Source organism: Lasioglossum baleicum, chromosome 11, assembly GCF_051020765.1.
Source record: "Lasioglossum baleicum chromosome 11, iyLasBale1, whole genome shotgun sequence".
Taxonomy (NCBI): Eukaryota; Metazoa; Arthropoda; class Insecta; order Hymenoptera; family Halictidae; genus Lasioglossum; species Lasioglossum baleicum.
Window position 1 is genome coordinate 6,073,444 of NC_134939.1, and position 18,790 is coordinate 6,092,233.

The 18,790-nt window shown below is 35.0% G+C and overlaps 1 protein-coding gene across 4 annotated transcripts; it reads left to right on the forward strand.

Moving 5' to 3' along the window:
* The first annotated feature begins 1,362 nt into the window (after positions 1–1,362).
* On the forward strand, positions 1,363–18,467 carry LOC143213773 (putative inorganic phosphate cotransporter). Of its 4 annotated transcripts, XM_076433971.1 has the most exons (8): positions 1,597–1,752; positions 7,373–8,444; positions 8,591–8,724; positions 11,198–11,498; positions 13,533–13,771; positions 14,333–14,482; positions 15,073–15,450; positions 17,154–18,465. In XM_076433971.1, the coding sequence occupies exons 3-8, from the start codon at positions 8,626–8,628 to the stop codon at positions 17,361–17,363; spliced, it is 1,377 nt and encodes a 458-aa protein (XP_076290086.1). In that variant the 5' UTR covers positions 1,597–1,752; positions 7,373–8,444; positions 8,591–8,625; the 3' UTR covers positions 17,364–18,465. The 4 variants fall into 4 exon arrangements, with proteins under 4 accessions (XP_076290085.1, XP_076290086.1, XP_076290089.1 ...); XM_076433970.1 differs by lacking the exon at positions 7,373–8,444 and having other exon boundaries at positions 1,363–1,752; XM_076433974.1 differs by lacking the exons at positions 7,373–8,444; positions 8,591–8,724 and adding an exon at positions 2,560–2,685 and having other exon boundaries at positions 1,605–1,752; positions 17,154–18,467.
* The last annotated feature ends 323 nt before the right edge of the window (positions 18,468–18,790 follow it).

An 18,790-nucleotide genomic window follows, 5' to 3' on the forward strand; every position in this document is an offset into this window, starting at 1 on the left:
TAGATGCTAACGTTAATGTGCAATTGACCATTTGATTACAGACATTAACAATAAAACTTCCGATCACCTCGCCTCGGGCTACAAGATGAAGTAATCGTTCGGTGAACATTGTATGCGTTGGGAGAAAACGGAATAAGTATTTATGATTCACATTTTCTACGGATATTATTTGTTTAGCTCAGCCGAGGGAATATTTTATTTCGCTATATTTTATTATTATTTATTTAATGCTTGAAACCATGCAAGTATGGTATATGTAGCATATACAATAATATATATATAATTAATGTTGTTTCTAATATTTTTGCAGTAGCTATATAGTACAAATAATTGTTTACTGTTCCAATTATAATCCAATTGTTTTGGAATGTTACGTTGTACAGGTTGAACATTATAAAGCGTTACAGACGAATATCTCCAAAAATATTGATCATACGCGAAAATGTTTCAGATGAAAGTTGTTCAGTACCGAGGGGTACATCATGCTGTGGAGCTTTTATTTTTACCGGTGGACACTCCAAGGTGAGGTGAAGGTCAACATTCTTTTTTTAAATGGAATGTCCTATTTTTTATACCACAGATCGATAGAGTATCAAATTCTGAGCATAAAAGTGTTGATCTTCATATGTCCTGAACCTAATAGTTAATGAGATATTATCCAAAGAAGGAAGAAAATTGTTTCGATAATATTTCGTCAACTATTAGATTTAGGACATATGGAGGTCAATGCATTTTTACTCAGAATTCGATAGTCTATCGATTCATGGTACAGAAAGTAGGTGTTTCTATTTTAAAAAATCAAGGTGACCTTCACCTCACCTTGGAGAGTCCATCGGGAAAAATAAAAATCCCACCACACGATGTTCCCCTCGGTACTGAACAACTTTCATCTGAAACATTTTTGCGTATGATCAATATTTTTCGAGATATTCCTCTGTAACGCTTTATAATGTTCAATATATTATCTACGAAACGATGAATTTCCAGAATTCACTAACAGCGGCGTGTACGTTAAAAGATTAGTGTGACGTCATAAGTGTTGCCAAGAATTTTATCAACATAAATATCGATGTCTCGGGATTGTCACGAGATTGATTCTGTTATATCAGATTTAACGGCCCGCAAATCATTCTGATTTATATCGGACGCTTGACCATTGCAATTACAAAATTGCTATTTAATCTATAAGCAGCTGCTTTTATCTCTGCGAAGTGTATACTCAGTCGCAGTTTTTTCTAGTGAACAATTTCCACGGTGCCGATACTCTAGCAGCTGTATTTAAATCTTATTAAGCGATCAAATCATTATATAACTAGCAGTGCATTCGTCGTTTACTGCTCATCCTGGATTCCCTGTTGCATCGGCATATTCTCGAGCATGATCGTTGCGGTTTCGAACAAATTATATTATGCTTTTTAATTACATAACGAAGAAAAAGTGATAACCACGCGGCCGTGTCTGTGTCTGCGCACGTTGTATACTTATTATATGTACGTATACGCTCGGCGAGCACACAAGTGCGACAGGAAGAGTGGGGGAATCCCTTTTCGGTGATGGACTATAAAACCACGATCAACTGATTGATGGATCGTAGTGTCTTTTTCGCGAGTTAGCTCAGAACTCGACCCTACCGAAGAAATCGTGCGGCGCGAACCAATTTCGTTATCAACATGACGCACTCGCACAGCATGAAGAGGGTATCCGTTATATCCATCTCGGAGAAAATGAAGATACCGGCTACAAAACCAGAAGGTATTCGCGACAGTTTTCTTTCTCGAATTTTTCGATTAGCACATCGCCTCGCCAGACAGCCCAACTGACCGGCGTATTGTGTAATATTTCCCGAATTGGAAAACAACAATACCGATCGACGTTCGAGTGCTAGTTCTTCGCAATCATTATCGCGGTTCCAAGTTGTTCTACGTTGTTAACAGTACCGTCCGACAATCATTGCCACTTTTGGGGAAACTATCATTGCCTACGAATCGTCGCTTCTAATGCAGACACGTTTCACGAGTGTATCAATAATCCGGACAAGATAATGTACGAAATCAATCTGATACAGATTTAGTGACAGTAATCGCAGATAACGCGTTATTTGTGACGACTTCTGCAAAGATTAGCCTTGTTTGTCCTCGTTCGAAATCGTGATTTTCACGTGCTGGGGAACTCCCGCTTGCAAAACGATTTTACGTCACGACACACGCTTGTATTTTTTAAACGTAGGTCTGTAGAGTGCTTGGCAGTTTCGATAGACACTCGGGGAAATTTTCGTTATGATATATTCGTGTAAACAAACGTGTAAACAAACAAAATGCGTCTTCGACTCGCAGTTTCTGGTGCATTCGCTTCCAGAAGTGTCACCTGAGTGATTCGCTAAATACGCTCTCCAGTTTGAATAGTGAATAACTGAAAAATCGTCTAGGACCGATACAGAAAAAGTTTTCTCCGGAGCGGCGATAATATAACTCGGCAAATACACTTCCTGGTGGTTTATCTTCGCGATATATGCAGTGTAATGTCCCATTTAAACTGTAAACAACGTCGAATATCATCTAGGACCGATATAGAAAAAGTTTTCCCGGGAGCGGAGGGGGCTTAGGCAAATTGTCGATGCAGAACCGCCGAACAACACACCGCCATACTTCGAAAGGAAACATCGACTATTCATTCGCTAATAACTCGGTAAATACGCTTCCTAGAGATTTGTCATTGCGATATATGCTGTATAATGCCCCGATTAAACTGTAAATAATGTCGAAAATCGTCTAGGACCGACCCTCGCATTATAAAACCCAAACTTCCCGTTAAAAAAATTTGCTATACATTATATTTTGTGTATGTGGGAGGGATTTAATGAAGTCATGGTGCTCCGGTGGTATATTTCGTAGTCAGTCCATCATATCCTTGAATTTCGCTGTTGCAACTTGTCTCATATTTTTATAAACTGGTATCAATACAATATTTTCAAATTTTCTTGGTCTACCCTGATGTGGTGCTAAATTCAGTATTTTAAACTCTGCATTCTCATCCATTGATATCTTATAGAAAATTTTATATGGTTCATTTCTCAGAAAACGCATCCAGCATATTTTTTAACCAATTTATTGTTTCTCCGTTAGAATTCTGTACTCTTTTAAAAATTGCATCCTCCAAACATCTTGTGGATATGAAATCCTCTTGTTTCATTTCATTTAAAATAAAGTTATTACCTTTCCGATACTTCTTGATAACATTATAATAATCTTGGGGGACAAACAGTAAATTATTGTCTTTAATGACATTTCTACGACGCCAAAATCTCTGACATTCGGTAACAACGAATGTCCTGATACTAAGAATTTATGGTTCATTTGTCAACTGATAAATGGACTTAGGCCACTTTCAAAATAAAAATTTGTATCATTCTATTAACCAGCTAATTTCCTATTTACAAAATCCTTGTGATTTTAAATATATTAGTTACAATTTGCTTCAGAATGAAAAGATAACGTAGAAATGTAAATATTAAAATTGCTAGCTTGATTTTTCTCGAAAATGCACTTAGGCCGCTTTCGAAATAAACGGCTCAAATGTGTAATCTTTTCTGTCGAACTACAAGAAATTTTATTATAATTAATGAACGTGCGGTTTTGCATACGGGTCCGCAGTTGAGTAATAAGAAGACGCGAAGGCAAAACGGCCGTTAATTAACTATTTAAAGTACGTTTGAACTTGAATCGCAAGGACTATTCGGAGCACGATGTACGATTGCAAGCAACGCGGTACAAGATAATGAATTTTTCGTGCAACGTGTGTAGCATATGTACGTGACGAATCGCTTTGAATTCCAAAACGTGACGTCAACGATTATCCTCAATGTCAGATTTCTCGCGATGTCCTAGAGACGCGAAAAGAACGATTTGCTCGTCCGCATTCTCTGCATTGCTTGGCCATGGAATGCAACAAACACATGCTGCTGCGGTTGTTTCTCCGCGCGAGTGCATGCGCGACGATAAGTATAACATATAAGCAGACTGCGGATCTTTATGCAGTTATGGCTTTTGAGAATTTCCAAAAAATGCTAGCACACAAAATTCTACAGAATTTAGTACGATTTTTATCTATTTCAGATCTCAAAAGGCTACTATGTACCACGGAAAATAAGATTCCATTTTACCACGCTTATATTAACTTGCCGTGTTGTTGTTGTTGTATGCGTTAAATCTTGTAATCGAATTTTGAACCTCTTCCCATAGTCCAATCTTGCTGAACTTTCGTATACACACTTGCTTCCGAAGACAATAACAGTAGAAAATAAAATATATAAAAATTTAAATATTATATTAAAATGCACTAAAAAGGAGAAAATAATGTTTTTCCTGGTTCTCCATAAAATACCGAATCCAGTTAAATGATTAATAATATTTTCCCTCAAAATTTTAAGGAATTAGTTTAAAATTTCTTCTGTTATAAAATTAGTGTCGGAATAGATAGCAAAATTTAATGTAAATTTAAATAAAATCATGACATTAGTGACTATAAAAATAGAAGCGTGGAGCGCTAAACTATGTTGACGTAATCTTCGTGCACGCTTAACTAATTGCTTAAAATTTTGGGGAAAAATATTATTAATCATTTAGCTGGATTCAGTATTTTATGGAGGACCAGGAAAATAATTATTTTCTTCTTTTTAGTGCATTTTAGTATAAGCGTGGTTTTTAAAAAGCTTGTTTTTATATTTTAGTTTTTACTTTTTATTCCACTTTCTTAAAATTCGTCTACCAAAATTGGAAATTGCATAAACATCCGCAGTCTACTCATAAGTGTAACCAAAGTGCAGAATGGCTCTTTCTGTTTGTGTATCCGCCGAGACTGACTTGACGATGCGGGTCAACACTCAAGTCGCGATAAATTCAATGAACTTTCTTCCTCCGCGTAAGGCTAGAACATGAAATTAAATTTAGATTGTACAGCTACACGCGGTACATAGGTCATGTGCGTGACAGATCGTCCAAGCATGTGGATAGTGGAGGATCTGCATGATTTTATTACGACGTTTATTAAAACAATGTGCATTTAGTACTACTAAGTGGATGCGCTAGATCCAAGAAATATTTTAACACTAAATTATCGAGAAGTTACAATAATTAAGAGAAATTACAAACTACAATAATTATATTTAAAATAATAGTATAACAATACATTTGGACTCATTTTTAAAGCCTCTACTTTCGCAGACGAACATTCATTTTTGTCTAAGATAGTTTTGCACGATGTAGCAAGTGAAACATTGAGGACACGTTATCGGTCGAAAATGCTACAAACTGAAACGTCTGTGAAAACATTTAAAAATTGTTTTCCCGACTGATATTGCAATAGATTTAGAGATTCAAGCTTCCTGTTTACAACGAGGCCTTGAAACTTGAAATACAATCTCTTTGGTCGATTTATCGAATTTTGAATGGAGGGTGTACTAACCAATTTGCAAAATATAAAATGCTCTGGAAGATTTTACACGACCAAACTGGTTCTTCACTTTTGTTCTATAAAACGATAAAAAAAAATCGTAAATATAGTTTTAAAGAATCGTTATAAAGGGGAAGCCTCAATCTTTAAAAACATAGTAGATTTATCTACGAGAAAAATGATTAAATGTTTCTACAGACGTTTCAGTTTGTAGCATTTTCGTTCAAAAACGTGTCCCCTGTTTTTCACACGCTACATCGTGCAGAAATATCCCAGAAAAATGGAATGATGGTACACAAAAGCAGATATGTCAGGTTTTAACACGAGTTCAAGTTTATTCTTATATTTTTCTTAACGAAATTATCGAAGATTGAATATAGACAATTTCTAGATAATCTGAAAAGTGATCAAACACTTTTTTTCGATCCAGTATATTTCTTTATAAGGCATTTTAAGGATTTCGGGAGTTTGATCGCTAATAGTAGTAGCTAATAACACTGTCCAACAAATTTCAACTTTTTAAAAGTATTTCGATTCCCACTATGCGATTCTTACAGAGTTTTCCGTGCTGATTCCGAATCTGGTTTTAATTTTTTCCCTATACGTCCAGTTTTTGAGAAAATGGAGTTTTAAAAAAAGACATGTTTTTCAACTTTAAACAAATATTGCGATGTTATTATAAAAGATATTGAATTGTTGTTTACAGCAAAAGATTCTGTAGACTTTCCCGAATACAGTGATATCCAATATTAATACATTACGATACACCACCAGAACGGTCGTTCGCCGCTCCGTATCCCGTCGCTGCGCCGTATCCCGTCCCGAGCGCCACTGGCGGAAACTCATGTTGCGCGAAGATATTTTGCTTTCTGGTTCGAAAAAAACGTCGACCATGCAAACTTCACAGGGGAGTTTCTCAAGATAAAAGTCTGCTCTTTCGCGTGGTATAGTTCAATTTTTCGCTGGACCCTTATTTTTTGAGATAAATTCGAAAATATCCACAAAAATTGGTGCAGAAGTGGTGCATCTCCATCTTTAATCATTGTTTAAACATGTTTAAACATTCGTAATGTATTAATATTGGATATCACTGTATTCGGGAAAGTCTACAGAATCTTTTGCTGTACACAACAATTCAATATCTTTTATAATAACATCGCAATATTTGTTTAAAGTTGAAAAATATGTCTTTTTTTAAAACTCCATTTTCTCAAAAACTGGACGTATAGGAAAAAAATTAAATCAGATTCGGAATCAGCGCGGAAAACTCTACAAGAATCGCATAGTGGGAATCGAAATACTTTTTGGCTGTTGGACAGTGTAACTAGCAGTAAGATAATTTTTATTATAATACTATTAGTATTGTTTCATAGGAATTCGCAAATAAATAAGTTATTATATATTTACAATAAATATTATATATAATTCATCCACACAAATGTTTATATACAAACAGGAAGAACATAATGTTGTCTCTTACATTCTGACGGTAAACGCTATATGTTACAATACTAGACACACACACTCGCTTCATTCTTAACACTCTTCACAAATACACAAATGATTAGTCTTGATGTATAATATTAAAGTGGTATCACCATTCGAAATTTGATTATTATCAATCTTACAATTTTGGAGTAGAAAGCATTGTAATTTCTAATTTCACGTTTAGTCGCACTTGCAAAATTGTTCGGAAACTACGTTCAAGTATATTCCGAGAATTACAGCACTGTATACATTTTATTGCTGGTAGTATATTTAGCGGATAATTGCCGCTCTATGAAGCGGAAAAGTTACTTTACAAAATTATTAATACATTATTACTGCTGTCATATAGACAAATTGAAACGATTCGTCTTAAAGAATTACGGCTAAATTAGGTTTCGTATCTGCCAATACATGAAAATTATTTATGTATTTTCAGCACGAGAGACTCTGTCGAAAAATAAATGCACTAACTCTCCGATGATGGCACCTGGGTCTATTTTGACCCAGACTATCAACACCATCATTGAATCACTCGATTTCTGGCGGTTCGGTTAAAGGAATAACTTACATTAGAAACGACAAGGAAGCTGATGAGTGCACGCGAGGGACTCTTAAAAATATTTTGAAAATATTGATAAATGACTTTGTGAATGGTGCTAAGTATCATCAATTGTACAGGTGTAAGAGAGATCCGTCCGACCAAGGACTCAAAAAAAGACATCAACAATGTCGTAGTAGTATTATTAATTTCATTCTGGTACCACTCCTTCGTTAATTTTTCCCTTCTTCGTGTATCCATGTTCCACCGCTGCCTCTGTTACGGATTTATCGTTACTTTCCGTTACGGGATCGTTCGCTTTTGAATTTTGCATGTGCCAAACAGAACGAACACGAGATTTCTAAGAAACTAAATTACAGCTGATAAGAAGAATGTATTTCTCCATTGCAACACGTGCGACTGAAAAGTAATGACATATTAGTAATAATATTTCACAGAAGAGTCTGAGCAATGTGATAACGTATATTGATTAGAAGTATTGTTTGACATCAGATTCGTTAATATCTTATCGGCTATCGTTTATTGAGACAAACATATTATTTGATTGAATTGATACTGGGTTATTTATCTCCTGTCCACTTAAATAGGCCATGCGGTTCGCCGAAGTTGTATGCAATTACATTCTGATGTATTTTTGTCCCGATTAATAAAGTGTAAATAGATTGACTACAGTCATTGTAAATTCACCCATTTGTATATAGTAAACAAACAGGCAACTCTCATTAGACACTCGAATGACGTTGTTCTTGTGTTGGGGAAATTAAATAAATTAATAAGACAACTGCTTGTTTCGATTCCTGAAGAGAATTCTTTTTATATGATTGGGAAAAACAACACATCGGCAATAGAAGTCTGCGGCGTTTGAATAAAATGTGGTGATTAAGCGAAACGCGATTTCAAGCCTCTACCCACGCCATCCGCAAGTCGAAGCATCACCTTATCGTGTAGAGTAATTATATTTTCTGCTGCATGGTTAGTTTTATAAACGAATTGAACAATCTCTGCGAAAACTGGCACATATTAGATGCTTCTAGTCTTCGTCTCAATATTTGTCGTAAAAGTATAGTTACTTATCGTGCCCTTCATAATTTGCAGCCTGGTTCGGATGTAGACATGTGCAAATTTCTTTGATGGCCTTGGGCTTTATGTGCTGTTATGCTGTTCGAGTTACTACATCCGTGACACTGGAAGCGATGACCAATGCTACCTCTGCAAATCCTGACTTTGAAGTATGAATCTTCTTTTATTTTAATTTTTTTTTTTAATCTTAATATTCCGCGGTATGATGGGGTTATTCTAGCGTAAATCTATAGGTTCCCCCAGAACAAAGCAGAAAAACTGATTTTTCTCATAAACGAATCGATCAGGCGCGACGAAATCTTCAGCATATACAATGTATATGTACAATAACTTATATGCATCTACAAAATGTTCTAATGTAATAAGTAGACTGCGGATCTTTATGCGTTTATAGCGAAATTGAGTAGATGAAATTCAAAATTGTTGGAAAATTTTTAAAATTGAAGATGTCAATACATGATTTCTCCTTTATTAAAATCATTAAGGGAAGAAATAACATTTAAGTTGGTTCCTATTTCTCACAATCAATGCAGACAATTTTTATTGTGCATAAAGATTTGCAATCTAGTAATAAACAACTTCTACTATCTTTTTTCCGTAATTCGGTGCGAACGCAATTTTTTCAAAAGTTTCATATCATTTAGTAAATATCATCTAGCTTGGCAGAAAAATTGAAGTACTTCAGGTTATTTATAAAAATATCGTGTGCGTGGAGTCCACGTGCGACAGAAGTGAAACTTCTTGCTTATTAAGTATAGATAGAGATAAATTATTAGTATTTTTTTTATTAAACAAGAGATAATAAATGAGAATAGTAAGGATGCGGGTTTTCAAATATATTTTACAAGGATTTCGTTATTTAATTTGACAAAAACATGAATCAATTATGGTAATTAGTTTCTCATTTTTTATGAATCATATTATCCGGAGAATTATCAGTGTCTATTATAGTGACAATTGGCTTATGCTAGCTAAAATACGAGACAAACGTTTGGTATTTAATACGTTCGAAATTCCTAGAAAGTATAGCATCAATTGTTGTACCCAACCTGGTAGTTGGGGTATTGACATTATTGTTGATTTCTAAATTGACTTCTCTAGCCAAAAAGTCAATGAGAGAGGTTGACTTTCAGGTTTGGAGAACTATTTACATAAAAATGAATGATATTTATAAAGCACCTAGCGGCGCAGCGCACAATGGGACCTTTCGTCCAAATCGGAGACAAAATCAAAGAACTTTCGATAGAAATGAGGTAGAGCGATGAAATTTTTTTTAAATTAAAGCTGAAACTTTGCAAAATATGGGAAAAATAGGGAGATTATGGTAAGAACGTTTTTTAATGTTGAGAAAATTCGTTAAACTTGCACAATTTCAAGAAAATTGTGGTTTTTCCAATACCACGCGCGGAAAATTTTTTTTTTGAACTTGCTGTATTTCATTTCCCGTAGATTTTTTCACGCTGAATTCAAATCTGGTCTCAAAATTTGTCTACGACCTCAGGATATTTCAAAACCGATTTCTTGAAATTCTACATGTTTAACGAATTTTCTCAAGATTAAAAACCGTTCGTACAGTAACCTCCCTATTTTTCCCATATTCTGCAAAGTTTCAGCTTTAATTTAAAAAAAATTTCATCGCTCTATCTCATTTCTATCGAAAGTTCTTTGATTTTGACACAGATTTCGTCGGTTTGGCCCACTGTGCGTCGCTTCGGCGCACAGTGGAAAATTTGGACCAGACTCGATTCAAAATCAAAGAACTTTCGATAGACATGAGATAGAGCGATGACATTTTTTTAAAATTAAAGCTGAAACTTTGCAGAATATGGAAAAAATAGGAAGATTGTGGTACGAACGTTTTTTAACCTTGAGAAAATTCGTTAAACATGTAGAATTTCAAGAAATCGATTTTCCAATATCCTGAGGTCGTAGACAAATTTTGAAACCAGATTTGAAATCGGCGTGAAAAAATCTACGGGAAATGATGTGTCGCATGTTAAAAAAAAAAATTTTCCGCGCGTGGTATTGGAAAAACCACAATATTTTTGAAGTTGTGCAAGTTTAACTAATTCTTTCAAGGTTAAAAAACGTTCGCACCACAATCCCCATAATTATCCCATATTCTGCAAAGTTTCAGCTTTAATGTAAAAAAATTTCATCGCTCTATCTCATTTCTATCGAAAGTTCTTTGATTTTGACACAGATTTCGTCGGTTTGGCCCAGTGTGCGTCGCCGCTGACGCAGTCTACTCCTCTATAGGTTCCCCCACCATTTACCTAACTATTCCCCTCATGCGATCAAAATTTTCGTAACGCTCGAAAATTGTAGCCCCCTCAGCAAAGAAGTTTCACTTCAAAAGTTATTCTGATTTAAAGTGTGTGCCATCAGTTATGAGACGAGATATAACAGCAAAGTTCCTTCCCCTTCTTCGACGGTATTCCTGCACTATTCCGCTACGTCCCGGCCACGTGACGCGTTCGTCTCCGTTGTGCATGTGTTATAATGTCCCGTGACACAATGTCACAAATTCGGTACTGGTAGAGAGGGGGTAACTTCAATTCCCCTCATCTGGCGACTCTGCATCACAGAAGTCATCTAATTTCGTTTGCCTTTGTTTCGTAGCAATTCGAATGGAACAATTCGACGAAGGACATAATCTTGAGCTCCTTCTTCTGGGGCTACGTGTGCACGCAAATTATTGGAAGTATAATTGCCCACCGTTGGGGGGCTCAAAAGCTGTTTTCAATTGCGCTGTTTATTTGCGGCTTAGTAACTCTCCTCGTGCCTGCGGCAGCGAAATATAGCGGTTGGGAAGCAGTATGCGTTTCAAGAGTAATCGCAGGCTTTTGCCAAGGCACTGTACTACCTTGTCTTCATACACTACTTTCCAAATGGGTACCCATGGATGAAAGAGGTCGAATGTGTAAGTATTAAACATATTTCTATCTTATTATTTTGTCCAGCATTGTAGGCATTCTTAAATTACGACTACAGTGTTCCCGCGATTGTTGTGAGTACCTCGGGGGTATCGAGTCTCAGGAAACGAAATTGTACTACGTTTTCTGACGTGTGTGTGCCGAACATAGATTTCTTGGATAACTTTTCCAAGTGTAAACGACGATCCTGGGTAAACAACGGTGCTAAGCGGAAAATTGTTGTATTGTACTACATAATGCTATTCCATACCTGAGAATGATACATCGAGTATCATAAAACCCCAATTTAAACAGCCTAATACCTTAATTTCTTTGTAGCGCGACCGACCGCCCAAGGGGGAACCCCCTAGTAGTGGGGATAAAAAAAGTCACATCATCCGCATACCTGAAAGTCACATCAATCGCGGGAACACCGTATTTTGAATTTCACCTACTCATTCGATCATAAATGCATAAAATTCACAGCTAAAGAGTCTAATCATTGGACTGCGGATCCTTATGGCGAATAAAAATTGTTTACATCGATTGCAAGGAATAGAAACCAAATATTAGGTTGTTGTAATTCTTATAATACGTTTCGATCAAGAAATGCTATTATAGCGTCTAGGTTTATTGTTACTAAACGTACCACGACTGTTCGAATGACCGGTACTAGATTTTTCTATTTCACAATTAATAAAATTATAAAGATGCATCCATAAGAAATTATTTAATAAATATCTTTATTAGAACACATGTTATAATAAGAACCGCGCAAAGTCTAAATAAATTAATTCTTGTCATTTTCATAGGCAATCACGTGTCTGTTATTTTTATACAGTGACTCCCATTAATATTCGGACGCTCTAAAAAAAAACGATAACTTTGTTAATACTGGATTATGCGTTTCGAAATTTTTTGGGAAGCTAGAGTAATTTTACTACTAGCTAGAGTATGTTTACTACAGGATGTGAAAAGAAATTTTTTCAAAAATTGCATTTGGTCGGAATTGTAGAGAAAATACTAAAACTTGCATTTTACGACTTTTTTATTCGGGCCTATATTGAAATTTTAAAAAATACTTTTTGTAAATCTGTGTCAATTATATGCACTGCGAAAGTTTCATAGTAATTAGTTGATGCGGGAGAAAACGACAGGCGCAGTTGGAGGCCGAAGATCGCGAAAAACTGCAATTTTTACCATCTTTAAACGTTTGTAGCTCATTACAACGTCAACCGATTTTGATGAAATTTTCAGAATATGTTTACTCGATACAGATCTACGATATAAAAAAGTTGGAAAATACAATTTTCAGTATTTTCTCTGCAATTTTGACAATTTGCAGTTTTTTTTCAAAAAATTTTGTCACGTTATGTAGCAAACCAATTGTGTATATTCCAATATTAAAAAAGTTATGGTCTCTTTAAGGGTGTCCGAATATATTAGCGGGAGTCATTGTAGCTCGGTACGTTTAGTGTTACGTAATATCCTATGTTCAATTTTAATTTAGGTGTATAATTTTACTTTTAAATAAAGTTTGTTTCAACGTCAACCAACGCGTCTGTCGTGTATTCCTTGTATATGTCTGGAAAAATAACTTATTGAGGATAGCATTATGTGATTTTCGGTCAAAATGTGGTCATTAATTAGCTTACTAGCCGTTGGTGGTAAAAATGAACTACAAAATCAAAATCTTGTAAATGAAAAACTTGAATGACCGTAATACGATCAAGAAACTTGAAATTCCTAGATAGAATACGTTGGACGTTGGGCACAAAATTGCGTTTGTTTAATGTTAAAAATCGGACATTTCATATGCAACAACCTAATAGAATGTTATTTCTTCCCTTAATACTTTTAATAGATGAAATATAATATGTTGTCATCGTTAAATGTTTCAAATTTTCCTACAATTTTGAGTTTCGTCTACCCAATTTTCCTATAAATAAATAAAAATCCGCAGTCTACTAATCATAACGGTGACTTTCCGCACGATCTACTGTTTTGTACAAGCCACTTTATATGCGTCACGTTTGTTTCAGCGACGTTTGTCTACGCTGGTGGTTGGATCGGAAACGTTATCAGTTTGCTCAGTTCCGGTCTACTGTCAGTCTCCTCTGCAGGCTGGCCCAGCTGTTTCTACGTTTGGGGTGGTATGACTATTGTATCCGGTTTGCTAGCCTACTTCATTGGCAAAGAATCACCAGCTGAACATCCAAGCATCCCTCAGGACGAGAAAGAGTACATTGAAACTAGTCTGGGAGTGACTGAAACTGAAGAGGTAGGCAAAGTGGATACTGTATTTCAAATTAATGTGTTAGACTGTGGATTTTTATGCAAAATATAAAACCTGTACAAGTCAATTGTAACGAACAGAAATTAGTTACGAATGCCTTGTTTCCTCTTTTAACGATTTTAATAACTTGAGAATAATATACCAACATTCAATCCTTCTAATGTCTAGACAGCGGATTTTATGCATTTCTGACAAAAATGAGTAGGTGTAATTTAAACCAGTAAAAACATTAGAAGAATTTTAATTATTAGTTATTAAGAAAGAAAATAAATGTCTATTTCACTCCAGATTGTTGCAATTCAGGTAGAAAATTTTTATTATGCATAAAGATCCGCTGTCTGCTGATGTCTTTCAACCAATTTGACGGATTTTCAAAGTCGATTTTTTCGAGGACAAAGTCGCGTATGAAAAAATTTTATTCGTCATTTTCGACTTATTTTTCAAATGTAGAATCACTCTCTGTGTTCGGTTGTACCATTGGTTTCCAAACACTGAATATACGAAGATAATGATGTATTTACAATCGAACGAATGATGATGTTTTAGAAATTACCTACTCCGTGGATGGCAATGTTTACCAGCATTCCTATGTGGGCACTGTTGGTGACACAGTGTGCTCATAATTGGGGCTTCTGGATGCTGTTAACAAAAATCCCGTCATACATGGCATCCGTCTTACGCTTCGACATCAAACAGGTAACTAGAAGAATGTAGAAAATTCTACTTATTGATAAATTATAGAACAAAAGCCAGATAAAAATACCATTGTTCGCGTTAAACCGACGATGGATCGAACTGAGATCGTTTGTGGTCAATTTTCTTCTTCTTTTTATCGAAGTTCAAGATTAACAGGAACTGGAAGCACACTTTGGAATAAACAGATAGTGCACATAAAGATCTAAATGATTTTAATTTCTAAACTAAAGTAAACTCAATTAAACCAAATGAAACTCAATTAAGCTAAATTAAACTCAATTCAACTAAATTAAACTAAAAGTAAAACGAAATTGCACTACACCAACCAGTTTAGTTTTATTTTGCCAAAGTCTAGCGGGGCAAAATGATAGCACGCGTGCATAGAAACTTGAAATACTAACAATTATTTTAAATTAATTTCTAGTACATAGTAACATATACATTTTATCTTATAAATTTTTATTTTATTATTTTGATTTTATGGAATTTTTGCTGCATTAATAGCCAAAGCGTTAGAGAATTATGAAAAATGTCGATTTCAGATTGCTCGAATAATCGATCACTGACGTGCCAATTTTTATACTTTTTAGAATGGTATGCTGACCGCGCTGCCTTATCTTACGGCATGGCTTCTTAGTTTTCCGACTAGCTACGTCTCGGATCTTCTTATAAAAAAGAATGTCGTCTCGGTTGGAGCTTCGAGGAAGATTTGCAATTCGATCGGTCAGTGGATCCCAGCAATAGCTTTAATCGGCCTCGGATACGTTGACAAGGACCACCCCCAAGTAGCAGTGGCGATTCTAGTTATCGCTGTTGCTAGTAACGTTGCCGTTTACTGTGGTCACAACGTGAATCACATGGATCTCAGTCCAAACTTCGCCGGCAATCTAATGGGCATTACAAACACAGTTGCGAACGTTTGCAGCATTTTGGCTCCGTTGATTGCCAGTGTCGTCGTTACGGAACCGGTGAGTACACAGCCACAGAAATGCCTCGATATCAGAGTTGGGCATTAATCGATTAAAATTTTAATCATGATTGATTGATTAATGTGTACGATTAAAAGAGAAGTCATCGAAAAATCGACGATTGATTCAATTGATTGATGAAGTTAATCGTCAATCGTTGATTAAAAGAAGAAATCATCAAAAAATCAACGATTGGATCCATCGATTGATGAAGTTAATCGTCAATCGTTGATTAAAAAAAGAAATCATCGAAGAAAAAACGTAAAAGCACGTAAACAGAGTTTATATTATATGTATACCAAATGACAATACACCTAAACTCAGTTTACATTTTTTTCAGTATTCATACATAGTTTTGATTCCGTATTTCATTTCGAAATTTCAGCAGTTAATCATTAATCAATTATCTGATCGACGATTACAATTGAAAGGAATGTAATCGTAAATCGCAATTAACGACTAAAGTAGACATGTAATCGTTAACCGCAATTAACGACTAAACTAGGAGATTAATTGTTAATTGCGATTAGCGATTCAAGTAGAAATTTAGTCGCCAATCGTTGATTAAATTTTGGCCCAACTCTGCTCGATATACACTACTATGCAAAATGAAGAAGCACCCAGCCATATTTAATAGAAAAGCGTAACAAAATAAAATAAGAATCATTGTACAATACAATTTCTACATAAAGATATTGTTTGTCATTTTATCTTATAATTATAATGGGTGCTTCATTCTTTTGCACAGTAGTGTATGTTCTTTCTACTTTTTATTATGTGTATACTCCCTCTGCCCCATAATAATAGAAGCAGTTGATGAATTTAATTTGTCCCATAATAATAGTAGCAAAAGAAAATAAATATAGAACGCAACATTGATTATCAAAAAACAAACAATAAATTAAAAATGTTACTCCTAATTTTTATTTTGGGTGTTCGGATAGTTTCTGGATTTTTCAATAATTTCGTTACTGCATTTTAAACTTGTAGGTAGGATCCCTTGGCTGCGAAGCTTTGATTTCCCTTGCGTGAGCTTAAAATTATTGGAGCCATCGTTCTTCATTGCTTCCAGTATTGCTTGTTCTTTTTTCATCTTACTGTTACAATGGGTTGATATTCAACTGAAATAACACAATTGATTTCGATAAGCGAATGAAATTAGAAAAATAGTTACAATTCGTAATTATTAGATTAACCTAAAAATTGAAAGATGTGTCAAAGCAAATGACTGATGTCATGAAACATTGATTTTGATTGAAGGCTTCGCAATTTTGCGCTACAACATAACTTACAGCTGCATTCGTCAATAATTCCCGTTTAAATATTCACTTGCTACTATTATTATGGGACAGAGGGAATATCAAATAAATTACTAAACATTCGAGTATTGCACGAGTAAATTATATCAGTTTAATATGCATAAAATGAAAAAAATCGTGTACAAGGGAAATATTGTAGATCAGAAGAAATGTTTAGTTTTCGTGTTCAAATACTTCCAAGTGCAAAGGGTTAATATCGTTATAACACGAAGTTCTAGTACACTTCAGGTGTAAGATATTTTTCAGACATGTATCTCTTAATCACGTGAAAAAGCGATTGTGTACTTGTTTTGTTAATTACATAACTCTTGCAATACTTATACAAATGAAGATCGATTTACCACATTGATTGAATGTCATTGGTAATATTTCATTACATTTCAGTCGAACGCGTTGCAATGGAGGAATATATTCTTCCTGTCAGCTATAATTTACTTCCTTGGAAATCTTGTGTTCGTTCTGTTTGGCACAAGCAAAATTCAAAAGTGGAACGATCCCGTAACGGAAAGTAAAGATAAATCCGTAACAGAGGCAGCGGTGGAAAATGGATACACGAAGAAGGGAAAAATTAACGAAGGAGTGGTACCAGAATGAAATTAATAATACTACTACGACATTGTTGATGTCTTTTTTTGAGTCCTTGGTCGGACGGATCTCTCTTACACCTGTACAATTGACGATACTTAGCACCATTCACAAAGTCATTTATCAATATTTTCAAAATATTTTTAAGAGTCCCTCGCGTGCACTCATCAGCTTTCTTGTCGTTTCTAATGTAAGTTATTCCTTTAACCGAACCGCCAGAAATCGAGTGATTCAATGATGGTGTTGATAGTCTGGGTCAAAATAGACCCAGGTGCCATCATCGGAGAGTTAGTGCATTTATTTTTCGACAGAGTCTCTCGTGCTGAAAATACATAAATAATTTTCATGTATTGGCCGATACGAAACCTAATTTAGCCGTAATTCTTTAAGACGAATCGTTTCAATTTGTCTATATGACAGCAGTAATAATGTATTAATAATTTTGTAAAGTAACTTTTCCGCTTCATAGAGCGGTAATTATCCGCTAAATATACTACCAGCAATAAAATGTATACAGTGCTGTAATTCTCGGAATATACTTGAACGTAGTTTCCGAACAATTTTGCAAGTGCGACTAAACGTGAAATTAGAAATTACAATGCTTTCTACTCCAAAATTGTAAGATTGATAATAATCAAATTTCGAATGGTGATACCACTTTAATATTATACATCAAGACTAATCATTTGTGTATTTGTGAAGAGTGTTAAGAATGAAGCGAGTGTGTGTGTCTAGTATTGTAACATATAGCGTTTACCGTCAGAATGTAAGAGACAACATTATGTTTTTCCTGTTTGTATATAAACATTTGTGTGGATGAATTATATATAATATTTATTGTAAATATATAATAACTTATTTATTTGCGAATTCCTATGAAACAATACTAATAGTATTATAATAAAAATTATCTTACTGCTAGTTATTAGCTACTACTATTAGCGATCAAACTCCCGAAATCCTTAAAATGCCTTATAAAGAAATATACTGGATCGAAAAAAAGTGTTTGAGCATTTCAGGTTATCTAGAAATTGTGTATATTCAATCTTCGATAATTTCGTTAAGAAAAATATAAGAATAAACTTGAACTCGTGTTAAAACCTGACATCTCTGCTTTTGTATACCATCATTCCATTTTTTCTGGGATATTTCTGCACGATGTAGCATGTGAAATGACGGGGACACGTTTTTGATCGAAAATGCTACAAACTGAAATGTCTGTATGTTAACGTCAACGTGTTTTAAGCCGAGTCAGGGGCTGATGTAGAGGCGACCATTAAGATTTGTAAGGATTTATGGTAGGACCTGGGCGTACATGACGTCCTGAATAGGGCTGCATTAACATGTAAAATTAACATGTGCTGTGTAAATGCTGGAGAGATTTTAGGACTCACGCGACAATAGAAGCTATTTTTGAGGAAACTATCAGGTAGGCC

Excerpts from the sequence above, each read along its gene's own strand:
- LOC143213773 (XM_076433970.1), top strand. The coding sequence starts at position 1,671 with ATGACGCACTCGCACAGCATGAAGAGGGTATCCGTTATATCCATCTCG. Across the intron at positions 8,725-11,197 it reads CTGCAAATCCTGACTTTGAA|CAATTCGAATGGAACAATTC; the intron begins GTATGAATCTTC and ends TTTGTTTCGTAG. Across the intron at positions 13,772-14,332 it reads GAGTGACTGAAACTGAAGAG|AAATTACCTACTCCGTGGAT; the intron begins GTAGGCAAAGTG and ends ATGATGTTTTAG.